The 17,875-nt window shown below is 36.4% G+C and overlaps 1 protein-coding gene across 4 annotated transcripts; it reads left to right on the forward strand.

The window, feature by feature from the left end:
• Positions 1-1,384: 1,384 nt before the first annotated feature.
• lsr (lipolysis stimulated lipoprotein receptor) lies at positions 1,385-15,925 on the forward strand. Of its 4 annotated transcripts, none has more exons than XM_007232342.4 (11): positions 1,385-1,622; positions 7,498-7,824; positions 8,986-9,105; positions 9,453-9,509; positions 11,640-11,786; positions 12,361-12,558; positions 12,730-12,786; positions 12,919-13,047; positions 13,377-13,665; positions 14,245-14,692; positions 15,304-15,925. In XM_007232342.4, exons 1-11 carry the CDS (start codon positions 1,580-1,582, stop codon positions 15,337-15,339), a joined length of 1,851 nt encoding a protein of 616 aa, XP_007232404.3. In that variant the 5' UTR covers positions 1,385-1,579; the 3' UTR covers positions 15,340-15,925. The 4 variants fall into 4 exon arrangements, with proteins under 4 accessions (XP_007232404.3, XP_007232405.3, XP_007232406.3 ...); XM_007232343.4 differs by having other exon boundaries at positions 12,919-13,032; XM_007232344.4 differs by lacking the exon at positions 9,453-9,509 and having other exon boundaries at positions 1,386-1,622.
• The last annotated feature ends 1,950 nt before the right edge of the window (positions 15,926-17,875 follow it).

Raw genomic sequence — 17,875 nt, forward strand, 5'->3', positions numbered from 1 at the left:
GATAGTTCAAAAATTAAGAGGCCACTTAAAAATGATGAGTTTCTTTGGTTTTAACAAGTTGAAAACCCATATATTATATTATAACCAATATAATCAAGAGGAAAATGGACATCTCCATTACACAAAAGCAGTGTGAAAGACTGGTGGAGGAGAACATGCCAGGATGCATGAAAACTATGATTATGTTTCCACCAAATATTAATTTCTGAACTTTTATGAACTGAAATTTTATGAATATCGTTGCTGTCCAATGAAAAACACTTATCTCCAAAACAGAAACTTTACAGGAATGAGAAAAAACCTTGTAAACTTTCAATGGAAGTCAATGTAAAAAGAGTTTATTTCAGGTCATTTTGAAGAATTTCTATTGGTCCGTTCATCAAGAAATTTTGGCACAGTGTAAGGGACAGTTTGTCTGTTCAAATTATGTAGTAAACTAAAAATCGGCAAATATGGAGATAAGTGTTTTTCATAGGACAGCGATGATATGAACTTGTTTTCTTTGCATTATTTGAGGTCTGAAAGCTCTGCATATTTTTTGTTATTTCAGACATTTCTCATTTTCTGCATGTAGTGCCCTAAATTACAATATTTTTATTTGGTACTTGGGAGAAATGTTGTCCATAGTTTATAGAATAAAACCACAATGTTCATTTTATTAAAACATATTCCTATAAATAGCAATTTAATGATTAAATGATTCAGAAACTGTGATTCAGAAAAAGTGGTCTCTTAATTTTTTCCAGAGCTGTATACTTCGACCTGAGTAATGAATGTAAAAGCTTTTGACACCTCAGACCCAGCACAAGAAATACAATAGAGGCAAATTGAATCACCTTAAATGCCTTATGCAGGGTTTTTCAGGATGGGAGATGGGATGAAAGCACAATAAACACAATAAATCACATTTATGTTTTTTTTTCCATAGTTTTACAGTAAATAGTAAATTCACATACCACACGTTTTTAAGAGGGGGTAACGCAAAAATAGGTCACTTAAATATACACTTACTTCCCAACCTAACATCAAGATAAAAAACAAAATCTTCATTACAGTTACACCAGTAAGCCCGGCCTTATTATTATTCGCGCCTGTTTCTGCTGCATATCTTCGGTAATCATTAATCTGTAGCCCTCTGGACCAAACCATTCTCACGGCTGGGGAGGACTGCTGGGCGTAGCCAGTTTACAACAGTAAAGAGCCAGAAACAAAAACTACACAAATTTAGAGTGAAACAGGACAGAAAAGCAGCATTACCAACAACTCATGAGTTTTAAAAGAGGCTTTACAGTAAAACAGACTACTTTTGAATCTTTATATGGGAATAGTTTCTGAGTGCTCCCCCGTGGGTCGATTTGAGGTCGTCCTGTTTCACCTGCTCAGTTTCAGGTTGCAGTCTCGGCTCATACCTGTACAACACGGAGGAGACAAAATGGAGGACTTACCTGTCTGAGAAAAACACGGCGAGAGACTCTACCCATACATGTTTTCACATCCGTGCCTTTTTATTTTTTAATACGGGTATTTAAGTTTATTTTAGTGTTTTTTGTTTTGTTAAAAAGGACTCTTATTTTTAAAAATGCGCCATATTTTAATCCTAGCTATTTTCTTTACTCTAACAGGTGAGTTTCAGCCGTTTTCCACGCTTAAGTTAATTTATTCATTTTCTGTGCTCGTATGCTTTGCTGTAACTGTAGATTAAGAATTTATTTTGGTCAAATATGTGACTTTAACTCAGTGAAGGCCTAAATTTGTCTATTTTAGGCATTTCTTGCACGTATTTCACGTTGGGTTATAGGCCTCATGATACTGTTGTGTACCTGAATGTAGATTTCTAACACATTAACACATTGATATGTAATTAATACGCATGTGTTTGTTACAGAAGATCAGGCTGTTGTGGTCTCTTTGATTTGGATGTTTTAGTTTTTTTTATTATATATGTTTTATTATTGTTTAAGTACAATCCTTATAAAATTGTCATATTGTAACTCAAGTCATCATCTTTACGTTTGTTTACGTTCTTTTTGTCTGGTTTTGGTTTTATGTTGTTGGTAAGCCTTTAGATAAGTAAGTTATTGTTTTTGTTAGAACTCACATTAGGTTTTTTTTTATGTCAAATTTGCTCTATTTCTAGTAATTTGCTCTGTAACACAATAGAAAATATAGCTCAATAGAAAATGTAGCTCAGTGTAGACCAGTAACACTTTAGATTGCCTTTTCTTTGCGATAAATCAGACCTTATAATAGATCAGGCTCTTTTTAAAGTCCATGATGACTGTGATGGTGGTTGTCTGTAGTTGTGAGTGTGGCTATGTTTATGCTTTAATGAAACTCTGTGTATATTAATATATGCTCAAGACTCTCAAAAATAGTTAATTGTATAGTAGTATTTAGTTTGAACCCAAAACAAGAGATGAGTATTTGAGTTAAGCTACATTGTGATGAGGGGGCAGGTGCTGACTACATGCCTCAACAGCTCAGTTTCCGCAAAGCTTGAGTCATATGCTGCACAATCAGAGTTTCGGTCAACAAAGGCTTTAAAATGTTGTATCAGTTTGCGTTCCATTTGAGCAGGTTATTCTTGGTATAAACAAAAAACGTTTTTAGGCACACTTCTAGACAGTACTTGGTCTTGAATTCTTGTAATTTTACTTAATTTCATAAAAAAACGTTTTACTTCCAGTTTCTTTGCACAATATGTTGTCCCAGAAATAATATACGTATTCATATAATATTAAAGCCATCATATGCAAAACTTTTAAGATATAGCATTAATAAGCATTATATTCCAGTTGATTCTCACCCCACATTGCAGTTGACTGAGATACAATCTAGGATTGCTAATATTGCATGATCATGGCACTCTAACTGAAGTACCTTTAGAGACCGGGATCAGAATATAGAACTTGTCAACTGTCTATAACCTAAATACATAAAACATTTCTAAACGAAGTCAGCATACCACCTCATTAACTGTAATGGTGGACTCTCCTTGTATCAGTGATCAACTTGCTCCCAAATAGGTTTAAGCTTGTTTTTAGTTATTATTTTTTATGTAAAATTTGACAGCCTACAGCTATACTAATTTGCCTTTGTGGAAGGACTGGTACTGTAGATTGATTAATCATCACATCATGCCCAACTGAATCACACACACCAGAAAAAAAGTCCTGCCTGTTCATTTTATCTATTAAAACAGTTACTTTTTAGTGTTAGACTGTTTTAACATGGTCATTGACAATTATTTTGTTTTAAAACTTACATCAAGGTGTATATTGACTTATAATAAATAATTTAAGAAAGTACCAATATTTATTACTTTACTACAGTCTCTACATATCTTCCAAAACCTGACACCCATTGTTACTCCTTTGAAATGTTTTGCTCCAGTGAGTCACTATTGTAGGCCAGAACTGTCATTTGAAGAGTAACCCCTCTCTAAACACATTCGTTACTGTATCCATTCAAGCAGACATCCTGCCCTGTGAGACAGGCCTCCTTTGTTCTTTTTCAGTGTACTGATAGCTTCCTGTGAGGAGGTCAACAACTTAAGCTGTTTTCTTGTTTAATTTCAGATATCCCACAGTTACTTCATTAGTTTAAAGAACCTTTGGTGATGGAAATTTTAAGTAATTCCCATATTCAGGTCTTATAAGTATGTCGACTGGGAAATGTCTTGGGCCTAATGTTGTGGCTGCTTTCTTCATCAGACTAGCTAAAGATCCTTGATAAACAGTTATACCATGAAAAACATTATCACATATAATGGATCGTTGACGACAGGCTGTAACTCCTTTTGGCATGAAAAGTAGGGTGCAGATGGTGTGGAGCTGATATACAGAATTATAATTAGAAGCATAAGAAGTTGGGTGGTTTCCAGTGTTTTTACAGCTTTGTTTTACTAAATAACTGCTGTGGTTTGCAGGGTACCTCCAGAACATTGGTAGAACACCATTTGTTTAGGGTCTGTAAATGTCTTAACATTGATTCAACATATTTACTTGAATATTGCTGCTTATTATGAGAGGCTTCCCTTTATATAGCATTTACAGTTATGGTTACACTATGTAAAGCATTTTATAACTTTTCTTAATACTTTTTTTTTAATACTCATCTCGAAGCAACACCCTTTCAATTATTATTATTTTTTACCCTCAAAAGGATAAATGGGGTGCAAATGTTTTGGCACCCTTTTAAATGTACCAATGCCATCACAAATGGTTACTTTTAAAGTAGCCACTTGGCAACAATTGTGCAGCCACCTGAGACACCTTGCCTTGCCACACCATACAACAGCCATGTAGAATGCTACACTAGTCACCTAGCAACCACTTAGGCTATGTTCACATTATCAGACTGAAGTGATTCAAATCCAATCATTTTTTTTTGTGGCTAAGATTTTATTTTTTTTCCATGGTGTGAACGTGCCAAATCTGATTTTTATTATATTTTTTCCCCCAAACCAGCTCTGAGCCACTTTCCTATGTGGTCCTAAATTGGATACATATCTGATCCATGGTTATTCAACATGAATGTGAATGGTCAAATCAGAATTCTTTTTTCTTTTTTATGCATGCGATATGTGCTTCTCTCTCACACCCACACTTCTCTTGGTTCAGCTGTGCAGCTATAGCTAACAGCAAAAACAAATATGATGTTTTTTGTTGTTGGTAAAGAAGGCAACGTTTATACACGTATCAGTGTGTGCATGTGAGGTGTTTCAGGGACAGATTCATTTACATTACACACAGATACAGGTCACTGACATTTGTGAATGTAAACCGTCAAGATAGCCTAATCCCATCTGAGCAAAAAAAAATCGTATTGAGCAATGTGGCTAGTAATGTGAACGTAGCCGTACACAGCAGGTAGTTTGTTATCGCTTTTTTATTTTCTTTTAATGCTGCAGCTTGGTCATGTGTCCACATGACAGGTAGTTTTTCCTCACAGCTATGTTTTCTTTTCTGCTTACATTCATTTTCCCTTCTTGTTGCAGCCTTTTTCCTTTTTTAAAAGTCTGTTTAGACAGAATCTGTTTAGACAGTCACATTGCCACTAGGCGTGTTAAAAAAATGTGGATGATATATTGTCTCAGAAATTATTGTGATTTTAAGACACTTTAAATGCCACTCACAATAGACTAGAATAGCATAACGAACAAGTTATACTTTTTCAGGGTAAAAAATTTTGAAGCATTGGTCATTGCTTGACTGGCTCAAATACAGATAAATGTTACATATGTGAACAAACGAGTACAATAAGTTAATACGATAGACGATATCACGATTATCAAGTATTATTGAGTTCATGTCCATTTATTGTACAATAAGTCTTTAATGTAATTATTGTAACAGGCCTAATTATAACAAATCAGATATTGGATTTCTGTTCTACATATTGTAGTGCCCCATTCCAAAATTGAAAATATCTGATTCAGTCTGTGTGCTCCATGCACATATACTCTCAAATGGGGCAAAATATCAGATTAAGGCCACATTTACCTGCTGTGTGAACCTTACCAACACAATAGCAGCCAGATAAACAACGTTATGAGTACATAGCAATCATGTAGCAACTGCCTCACAACAAATGGGGAAAGTAGAATAGTCTTTGCTTTACCATTTGACTTTAATTTTAGGAAATGCACTTTCTATCAAATTGTAAAATTAAGCTTCACTACCACTTGGTAACTACTTTCTCAAAATAAATGCTTTGTGTAGATGTTTATTATTATTCATCAAAGCAAGTCATTTACTGGCCTAGATCCTGCCCTGTACTCAGAGCAGTGCCGTGCTTTCTCTGATTGTTTCATGTTTGTTTTGTCTGAAGTTTCCCTCTCGTGCAGGGGCAGAATATCACTTCTCTCTGTTTGCATTATGATTGTGGTAGGCAAATGCATCTGCTTCCTGCAATGCTTCCCCTTTTAAATATTTGATTCCTATTTGGTTTGGAGTTGTTGCTTTAATGCTACATGCCATGGTTGCTTCATTACACTCTTAACAAATCTGCAGAGCGGAGGATACATGAGGTGTGATGGCATGAATGTGTAAACATGATCACTGGAGCAATTACGCAATGCTTTACTAAATAGTTGGATGGGTCAAGTTTTGACAGGCACTGGTTGCATGCAGGCTGTGCCTTTAGAAAAGCATTCCACTGACTGAGAGGTTCATTCAGATGAGTAATACACCTTTACTGCCCGACATAATGACTACACAGGAAATGGTGCAAGATTTGTAGACAAATTTGACCGGTATAGCTTAGACTGTCCTTTACTGTTGATAATTATTCATTAAGTTTCTTCTTTTTTACCTAATTTTTTAAGCCTAAATTTAGGTTTCTTTGCTTTTTTGTCTCGTACATATAAGTAATAACCAATTTAATGTTTTTTTTTTCTTTCTTAAATGTCATCTTCTCTGTAAAGAAGAACAATGATCTTTGCAAGAAGATTTTAGCTGCATTAGACAAAATGTTATGTTTCACCTACATTTTAAATCTTTATTTTTGGTGACATTTATTGCGCTCTTACAAAGCACAACTTTTTATTCTATTTCTGTTTATTTCTATAAGCAAACTAGTCTAGACCCAGATGCTGACCTATAACCCATGACCCAACTAAAGTGTTTATTTTAACCTATTTGTTTATTTTTCTTTACAGTACATGTTTAGCATGTCAGGAAACCCACATATCAGTCATATTTAAAAAAAAAAACAGGACAGTGGAACATGACAACTGAGCTTTTAATCAGGGTGTACGGATTGTAAATTATTAAAAACTTTTATTAGATGCACTTTTATTTTGCATAACTGCTGTCCTTCAGTTAAAATGAGAGAATGTAGTATTTGCTAATTATAATTAGTTCAGCTAAGAGTGATAACCTACAATAATGTTGAAATATATTGAAATGGAATAAGGGCTCTACACACTAACTGTAATTGGAACCCTATTGTGTTTGGATATTTATTTATTTATTTTTTTATTTATTTTTTTTTTTACTGAAAAAAAGCTAGTTGTTGCACAAAAACACAAGTTAAACAAGCAACAGTTTTAGAGGGTAGCAAGTATTTTGAGCGCATCTCCCCAGGCAAGTAGATACACCTCATGTGGCCAGATAGTGGCGCTCTATGTAAGAAATTTAAATGTTGGCCTTGTCTTCTTAACCATGAAAACTTGGTTTTACCTAAATTCTTTATCCATAGAATTCCTGGTGTTATTCTTATGTCAACACACCACTTGATCTGTTTAGACCCACTTCTTTAATGTTTTTGCGAAAAATGGCAAAATTTGTGATTACTAAATGTGCAAACTATTTATCCTCAGAATACTGGTATCATAATATTCACAAAGTGTATGTGACCTTTATGAGCAACATGGCCTCAGTAACTATGCAAATTCATGTTGCATTTTAATATAATGTTCATTCAGATGGCAGACTGTTGCTCCCTACTGAATAAGACTGTTACATTAAAACCTATTGTTTTTTCTCTTTTCAGGCTTCACTGTGGGGGTGAATGTCAATTGTCCAGTAAAACGTTATGTGGTCATCCTATTTCAGCCTGTGACTCTTAGGTGTGATTACACTACCACAGCCACAGTGCCTCCTCTGGTCACCTGGAGGTACAAGTCCTTCTGCAGAGACCCAATCCAAGCTGCCTTGAACCCCAGCGGTGCAGACAGTGCCTTGTCCCAAATCAACAATAACTACAACCCCAACATTGAGTGCTCTGACGATTCCAGGACTGTACGCATTGTGGCTTCCAAGCAGACCACAGTCACTCTCGGAAATGAATACCAGGGTCGCAAGATCAGCATCCAAAACAGTAAGTATACAGTATACTGCTATAAGCTGGGAACTCTGATGAACTTTTCCTATGCAACAGAGATAACTGTTGATCTTCCTTCCTTCTTCGCAACACAACTGGATCGCTCACACACATTAAGTGAGCAAGAATTTTAAGTAATTAACTCTTGACAAGTTCAGCACAGCTGTTAACTAAAAGTCAATCCCGGTGACTCTACCTCATAAAGCTGACTGAGAAAATTCAGCCAAGATGTGCAAAGCTGTCTCGATCTAAGCAAGAGATGCTATTTCTTATCTAAAAGCTAAACTTATCTAAAATATAAAACAGATTCTGGTTCATTTTACACTTTGGGATTACTAAATAATTCCATATGGTTTTCTTCATAGTTTGGATGACATTTGTAGTAATCCACAATGTTGAAAACGTATAATGGAAAAACACTGAATTTAAGGTGTATCCAACCTTTTGAATGGTACTGTATGTAATGGTGCAGTCACAGTTAATATGTAATATGTTTTGTAATGTAAAACCGATTTGGCTTTAGGTTTTCGTTCCAAACAACCAGCAGCACACCTGATTTCACATACTAAGAACTAAGAATTTGCATTTTGTCTGTGTGTGACAATATAATGAACACATTAAGCGTGTTATGAAAATGTATTTAAATATCACAATGCAATATTTTTACCATATCGCCCAGCCCTGATGTGAAACTGTACAGCAAATATGGTTTAGTTTTACTGTTTTTTTACTCTACTGGACAATAAAAAAATGACATTCTCAATACAAGCAAACCCAAAAATCAGTGTCTCAGAAAATTAGAATATTGTACTATTGGCAGCATGGGCAGTGTGCCAAGTCCTGCTGGAAAATAAAAGTTGGCAGTCGAGGGAAGAGTGAAGTGCTGTAAGATTTTTCAGGAAAACACTGCACTGACTTTGGACTTGATATAACACAGTGGATCAACACCAGCAGATGACATGGCTCTTCAAACCGTTATTGATCATCAGTAAATTTTACATTTTATTTGGAAATCAAGGGACCAGTGTCTGGAAGAAGAGTGTAGAGAGACAGAGTTCAAGCTGCTTGATGTCTAATGTGAAGTTTTCACAATCAGTGATGGTTTGGAGTGATTGTTTTAGGATGTAATTCCACTTTTTTATCTTTCATTTCTTACAGATGCTGACCTTAACATAGAACAGACTGCGTGGGGTGACAGCGGTGTATACGTCTGCAGTGTAGCTTCATCTCAGGACCTCTCAGGAAAAGGCGAGGACTATACTGAGCTCATTGTACTGGGTAAGATCTATAACTCTAGTCCTTCTTTTCTTTAGTACCGTATTAAAATCCGTTTGGTAGTCTAAACTTTAATCTTTTTTTATTTTTTATGTGCGTGTGGTGTGGTTTTGTAAGCATATTATTATAGAAGACGTTACATTGTGCAGTGTTATTTCTAGAACTCTTCTTTTGATTTGTGATGTCTGGCTGTTTTAGGTCTGACTCGTGTACTTGTCCCTTTTGTCAGTTTATAAACTTTCAGTCTAGAGCTAGAGATTTTATTGGATTTTAAGAGGAAATAACTTTTGTACTTGGGAAAAAGCAGCAGAGCCATTTCCAATAATTATGGCTTTGTCCTTCTTTCACAGAGAGAAAGTCAAATACTACAGACCTGCTGCCTGGCATTGACTTACTGATCATGGAAGGTACACTAAGTGCACCTCTGTAGTCCTAGAAGGCTGCTTGAGCTATGGAGGTTTATCTGCTCTGAGTCCTTCACGAAGGAAGCTACTGTGTTAACAGATCAAACAAGTTGAAGGTCGTGGGGTGTTTCTCAAAGATTGGTTATGTCATAGTTTCTGAGCATGTAAGCACCAGCACTGACAAGCAAAAGCCTGTTGTACTGTAAATTGGAAATGCAAAATTTCTCATTAAGTAGAGACCCACGGTCAGGCATTATATAGTTTGTATTTATAATGGTATAAATTAAAAATCCAGTGAGCAGGTTGTGTTGGACGGTGCTTCATATCAGGGATGGTGACAGGGATGAGGACAGGTAGACAGTAATACTGTGTGTGTGTGAATGTTTTTGATTTTGGTGATAGCTGAGAAGTTTCAGGTGTTTTGACTCCAACCTGTTTGGCTGGTTTTTCTGCCCCTGTTTCTCTGTTGTGTTTGTTGGTCTATAGTGCTGCACAATGGTGTGTTATGTTCATTGCATTACTCCTACAGATGTGCAATCATAAAGAGTCACAGCCGTTTTAGCAGTATGCACAGAACATAGTCACATCAATTTTTCAGAATTTTACCATGTTATTACATAAAATCAGCTCTGGTGGGCAAAAACCTTGCATCTCTAAAATGTCTGTTTTCAAGCAAAAGAAAAATTCTTAGCTTTTAATGAAAGGAAATGTAAATTCAGATTAATCCAAGCCATATTGGAGCATTTCTATTGGTCCATTAATCATGCAATTAAAAAAAATACTTACTTTACTTTGTCAAAAAGTGAAAACAGAAAAAAATAGAGAAGGTTTTTGCATGACAGTGACCATATGTGTGAACGATTTATACATAGAGATGAAACTGTATAAACAGTTTAATATTATGGTTACAATGTCTAGGTATGCACCCATGTGGGAATTGTGGGTCAGTCCCAATGCCTGATATAACTCTTTTATATATCTGCCAATGTTGATGCATTTAGAACTTAGAGGGACTAGACGGTAGGGGTGGGTATCGTCACTGATTTCCCAGTTCGATTCGATTACGATTCACAAGGTCTCGATTCAGTTTAAAATAGATTATTTAGGGAAATTTCAGTTACAATAAAAATTGTGGTTTAAATATGAAATGTTGTAATCATACAAGGAACACTCAAACTTCCAGTATTAAAATATTAGCGTTTATATTATATAGACTTAACACAAAAGTTACATTCTTCTTTTAATATTTAATGTTGCTTAGTAAATTATGACACTGTGCTTTACATCTTTATACTGGTTTGGAACGGCCACTTTACTCAAATATTTACATGTGGGTAAAACATGTGAATCCAGAACAATAATGAGGCTTTTGAAGCAATCGTTTTTAATAATGCTGTATAAACATATGTATATACTGAGATTTTATTTGCGGGTGGTTTAGCACGCCGGCCGCATGTAAGGCTAGTAAACCCGGCTAAAGGGCAATTAGCTTATCCGGTGATTTGGCTAACCTGCTAAGCTAACGGTGGGTTCAGCGGGAAAGGTCCTACTTAAAATAAAGTACAGGCAAAAACAACACTGAAAAAACAACTTAAAACAGTGTTGAATGTAGTAGTTTAATGAACACAGGCAGCAGTGAGTGGAAATACAGAAGAAAATTGCCTACATTTTTACAGAAACTCCGCGCAGGCCCATACCAATATGAATCCCGATGTAGTCATGCATCCCTAGCAGTCTTCAAAATAATGTGTTACAAAGTTAAAAAAACAAAAAAACAAAACTGACACTCACAGCACACACATAGTTTCAGTAGAATGAATAGGTTTGCCTGATACTGATACTTACAGAAGTTGCAGGTTATTTTATTGATGAGATATTACAAAGTTAAACAGACAAAATTATCAAACTTTGGTTGATAATGTACATAATATAACATTAATTTTTAAAGTGTGACCATGGTTTTAGTACTAATTTTCATAAACTTTTTTAACCATTAAACTTTACTGTTTCTGTTACTGTTTCATCTCTAGTCATAAATGTTACATAAAGCTTCCCATTAACTGTGTTTATTTCTTTACTACGTTCAGTTTAACCTACTTACCTTATCTTCTCTCTTGTTTTTATCCCACTCAGACTGGTTGTTGGTAGTGTTGGTGGTGATTGGTTTCCTGTTGCTGCTGCTCTTAATTAGCATCTGCTGGTGCCAGTGCTGTCCTCACACATGTTGCTGTTACGTGAGCTGCCCCTGCTGCCCGGAGCGCTGCTGCTGCCCCCGAGCACGTAAGTGCACTCCAGCCATCATCCATCCAATTGACTACACATGTGTCAGAGATGGCATGTGCTAGTATTCGCCTTTCTAGTGATATGCGGAGTTCATGTGAAGGAAACTGGGTAATTGGCTTTCCAAACTGGGGAAAAAAGTCCCTTAGCTTTTAATAAATAAATAAAAAAAGATCAGCCAGTAACAATATAATTCCTGTATCATCTTGCATCCCTAGTAGTGTCCAAAATAATGTTACTAAGTAAAAAAAAAAACTTGATCCACACCGCACATAGTAGTACCAGTAGCAGTAATAATGCCCAGAGTTCAGAAACCAAGATGGCTGCACCACACATCAACAGTAGTAAAAGCAGTAGTAGAATTATACATTTGATTATCCATTTGATCTCTGAGTGTCTCATTAAATCAGTCGTACGCACAGTACTGACTAACTTCTAGCTGTGATCATGTTTTCATGGTGTGGGTTGTGTAAAATAAGTGATGGGTGGAGTTTATGTACTGGGGTGAAAAAATGTTCTAAAATTTGGAAAGAAAAATAATTCTCTAAAATCTGTATTTTCTTTCCATTTAAAGTCTATGAAGCTGGAAAAGCAGTGAAAGCAGGCATGTCCAGTCAGTATGCAGCCAGCATGTATGCCCCCAGCATGTACGGGCAGCCGATGTACGCTATGGGGTCTCAAGCGCCTCCCATTCCAATGCTGCCCATGCCACAAGGCGTCACTGCACCGTCCGCTAATGGCTACGGCAGAGGTTTTGATGTAGCAAGCTCAGGTAGGTACCCCTTCTATGCACTTTTTAAAAGCACTCTAAGATTTTTTTTATATATATATATATATATATATATATATATATATATATATATATATATATATATATATATATATATATATATATAATATATATAAACTATGTATTTATAATTGTTCATTCCTCCTGCTGTAGTTGGCCAAGGATCCCAGGTACCACTGCTACATGACCATGATTCAGGAGCAGGCCCGAGTGAGTTCAGACCATCTGTTACATGGAATTTTGATTGTATTCATCATGTTTTAAATATGTCTTTAGTAGTTAATTTATTACATGCTTATAGTTACTTCATAAGTAACTGGGACAAATGTGCTTGTGTTTAAGCCCGCAGTGGATATCGCATCCAAGCTAATCAAGATGGAAACCCTACTCGAGTGCTGTACTATATGGAGCGAGAATTAGCCAACATGGATCCGTCTCGTCCAGGAGGTCCAGCAGGCAATTACAATCGTCGTGAGTTCTTTCAGGGATGCGGGCTGTCCTGTACTTTGAGAATAACATTTTTATCCACATTCAAAAATCTATTCTAGGAATAATCAACTAATCTTCTAGATTTACCTTTTGATTTCAGAAATAAATGGTGGTGGAAGGATTGTTTTGGTGATGTAACTGTAAAACAACCCAGTCAGATATGTTTTTGGCTTCCATTGACTTACTTTTTCTTCTTAAAATCTCCATCTCAATCCCTCCACTCACTTGTTATTTTTTTCTGTTTCTCTCCAACCTACTCTATCTAATTCTCATCATCCGCCTAATTCTCATTAACTTTTGCTCTCTGATAGTGGACAGTATGAGTGAGATCAGCTCCCTGCATGACGGTGGTGACCCTCGTAATCGTGGTCGCTCAAGACCGCCACAGCTGAACACGGTGTATGATGATGAAAACATGAGTACCATCAGCAGTGTGTCTCAACAAGTTCGCAGAGATGACCCCAGAAGACCTGCTGGACCAGGGGGACCAGGAGGACCTGGGGGCAACCGTGGTCGTGCTCGTTCCATGGAAAATCTTGATGATCTTGGTCGCAATTACAGAGATCAAGATAATTTCCCCCCCAGAGGAGGCAGGAGGGGGTGAGTTAAAAACGGAGAATTTCAGGGGTCATGGTCTTTTATACAATCACAGCTTTCACAACTGTTTTAATTAATTAAGTTATGTGAACTGATAAATGCATTCTATAGCCATATCTTTTTAATGTAATAATTCAGTTCAGCAAAAAAAGTTCCTACAGTATTGAGTTTTTACGTGAGTTTTGCTTAAGTTTATATGTGGATGTTAAAATCTCATCTCGTGAACACAATATCATGTCTCGTCTTGTGAGACAAGTGTCTTGTCACACCCCTGGCTCTCCAAACCATCACAGGCCATCAGTAAATTTTGCATTTCATTTGGAAATATAGGGACTAGAGTCTGGAGGAGAAGTGGAGAGACACAGTGCTTGAGTTCTAGTGTAAAGTTTCTAAAATAATGAATAATTTGGAGAGTCATCTGCTGGTGTTGGTCCACTGTCTTATATCAAGTCCAAAGTGAACTGACATCTTTTATGGAGACGCAGATTTCATTTCCAGCACACTGCCCACAGTGACAGCCTGTCTATAGCCGGTAGGAAATTTTATTTTATATAATATTATTTTCTTTATGTCTCCTTTCAGTTCAGATGATGAGTGGAGCAGCAGTGCTCGTGGAAACGATCGGGACTTTGATGATCGGCGGCGGCGTGACTATTCCCCAGATCGGCGCTATGGTGACTCTCGTGGGGCAGGCTTACAGGGCCGTCGCAGCCGCAGTCGTGATGACCTGATGGACCTGGAGCGGGGTCGCGGTGGTCGGGATGCGTATGATGACAGCTTCCTGCGTGAGGCCATGGAGAGGAAGAAGCTGGGCGAGCAGCAGCGAGCTCGCAGTCGTGAGCGTCTGGGCAGCGACAGTGACCGATCTGACCGCTACAGGGGGGCACACGGAGGCCCACCACCACTGCCTTTGTCCCGGCCTGCAGGCAACCCTGATCGCCGTGGCAACAACACCAGCTTTCCTCCTCCACCACCTTATTCAGAAGACACAGACAGCTTGGCTTCATCTAAAAAGAGCAACCTGCGCAAGGTAAGCAAGTACGGGTTGTGCAATATGACCCTAAAGTAATAGCACAATATTTACTATATTGATAATATTTTTGCCGATATAAAAAAGAAAACTGGAAAATAATTCATTTATTTTAAGCATGTGCTACAGCAACAAAGTTGTTAAAATAATGTATCTAAACTCTACCCTACTGTTAAAGAACAGATCAGATTACAGGTAGTGTATAGACTTTTATTTTCTCGGACTGGTTAAATTGCACTCTGGTTCATTTTCATATTTTGATGCGGTTTGTTTGGGCAGGTGTGAATGCCTTAATCAGACTTGGATGCAGTCCAGAGCAACCACACTAATATTCTTGATAGTATGTGGTCTTGGTTCTAAAAGCCAATTTATAAACTGGGAATTTCGAGCAGTTTGTTTTTGTGGTGAGAAAATGATTTGACCTTCATATGACCCAAACTATTTACAACCTTGCAGGTGTAGTGTAAACTGTTTTTTTACAAATTACAAATTGGTTTACTGATTCAGACCAGAGCAATGAGAAATAGGTGTAACAACCTCTAAATTGCAACCAATCCTTTTACAGGTAAGTGACCTGTTTTAATATCTTTCTTTTAATTATCTTTCTACAGAATGGAGCTGTGAGTCGTGAGAGTTTGGTGGTGTGAAGCGACAGATCAGTGATCATCTCTGAAGTCACTGACTTGCTACTGTGTTCTATTTTGTAAGTATGTATTTTTCAGATGCAGTTACGTGTCCAGGGATTATCATAAGATTTGTGGGTATATATGTGTGTGTGTATGTGGACTTCAATGTCCTGATTAACTTGTTACTGTTTTAATCAATGTATGTGATAGATTTATGGATTTTAGTGTCCCTCTGTAAATATTTTATATAATTTGAGTCCAGCTATAATGTAACACATTCTTAAAAAGCAAATTAAGAGTTTTTTTTCTGATTTTTACCACCAGTAATTCTTGTGCATTACTGTGTATTGTTTATTAATCAGAAACAAAAAGCTTTTTACTGTCTTTTATATGTTAATGTTTATGTAATAAATGTCAGTCATGTGTATTAAATATTGCTTGTTTTTACTCATATCTCTGTTTTTGCCAGATATTTTGTAAAATTCATTCATTTTCATACATGAATTTTCAGTAATTTGCTGTGATTGTATATTTTTTTCAATAATAATTTCATGAATACAAGTTTAATTGTTTACAGATTGCTTTCTAATAAATCTTTTGTATATTACATTGTGTTTGCTTTTCCCTTTTTCCTTTAGAAATTTGATTAGTTTTGTCATGCTCATTTATAGCCACTAGATGGCATCAGAGATAGATGAGAATAGACAAGCTGTGATTTCAAATACATTCATTTTTAAAAGTAAGTGATCTTTTATAAACACAGTACTTTTAGAAAAAAGTATTGAAACAACTGATTGCTTTAAATACTTTAAATTTCACATGAAACAGAGTCTCAAAGCCTTTTGCTAGATCAGTGGGACCATTGTTTTAAAGATTTGTTTGGGTATTCAGTACCTCTTTTCAGCTTTGCAAATCCTCCCAAATATACTGGATGGAGCACCATCATTCCAAAAACAGTTTGGTGCTTTAAAACCCATATACAGCTCTGGAAAAATGAAGAGACCACATCCGTTTCTTAATCAGTTTCTCTGATTTTGCTATTTATAGGTATAAGTTTGAGTAAAATGAACAATGAAAATTTCTCCCAAATTTCAAATAAATATATTGTCATTTAGAGCATTTATTTGCAGAAAATGAGAAATGACTGAAAAAAAATATTCATAAGGTTAAGAGTTCAGAAATCAATATTTGGTGGAATAACCCTGGTTTTTAATCACCGTTTTCATGCATCTTGGCATGTTCTCCTCCACCAGTCTTACACACTGCTTTTGGATAATTTTATGCCACCATTTGGTTTGATTACTTGTGATCATCCATATTCCTCTTGATTATATTTCAGATGTTTTGGTAAATGGTCTTGGGCAGCAATACATCAGATAATAGACACCTGTGCTGCCCAGTATCTCAATGGGTTGATGGGAGAAAAGAGCCCCATTTTTTTGCATGGCAAAATTGTGCTCTCTCTCAGGTTCTGGCTGCTGATGCCTTAGCAGTAGGACCCTAGGATTGTAACTCTCATTACTGAGACCATGGTGTCAGAATCGTGGAATCATAGAACTGCCCAAGACCACAGATTTTGGTTTTCTGTAATTCCCTCAATAAGGTGAATAACTACCATTTTGTAAAATCAAAGAAACTCATAAATGGTCTCTTAATTTTTGTTCTTTTGGACGTACTTCTCAAAAGGGGGTTGGATAAACTGTATGTGCATGTGTACATCTGTGTCTGCAGCAAAAAACTTAAATAGCTGCACTTTAAAGTAGCTAAATGCATTTATTAAAAGGAGTGTCCTCAAACATTTGGACAGTTAGAGCTGGCACTGGATGTTTCACTGGAAAAGCTTTAGAATCTAGAACTAGTGAGAAGACCCTCTGCAAAACCAATCAATCAAGAATCAATTTTTAGGGTTACTGATTCTTATACTGTTATAAAATTCACATTTCTTTTGTGAAATTACAGAGTTGTCAAAGATATGTCATTTATAAAGTCATATGGCTAATGTTTTAATTAATAATAATAAAATTGATATGATTCCGTCCACTCTTAATTAAGCTGTACCTCTGCTGATGTCTGCATATACATCAAGAGTGACGTGCTGTAGCTCCACCAAATGTTTACTTTGCTTTAATATACAAGCTGTTGTCCAGAATCATGCAGAAGGGCCTTTATGACTGATGCCATGCTGTGATTTCCCTTTCTTTGCCATCCATGGATCTGCAGATGGTCAGAAATTCTATCAGTATCTCTTGTCTCCAAAGGTTGGAGTTGGTTTATGGGCATTTTTAGGGTTTCTGGTTGCTAACCTTAGAAGGTCACCAGTCATGTGTGTTATTATTAAGTGTTGTGTGTTGTTATCTATCCTGGAAATTGAGCTTTCTGGGTTTCTAAAGATCCCCATTTTGTCTCTAGATGCATCTTCAGTTTTAGAAGGACGTATACCATAAATAAAAGAAGTGCACACTCAACTTTGGTCCATCTGGTGTTTTAAAGCAGACGTTACTTTGGAGTGAAACAGAACAGGATGGCTGGCAGTGACCACATCTTGTGACTCATCTTC

The sequence above is a fragment of the Astyanax mexicanus genome, chromosome 18, assembly GCF_023375975.1.
Source record: "Astyanax mexicanus isolate ESR-SI-001 chromosome 18, AstMex3_surface, whole genome shotgun sequence".
NCBI lineage: Eukaryota > Metazoa > Chordata > Actinopteri > Characiformes > Acestrorhamphidae > Astyanax > Astyanax mexicanus.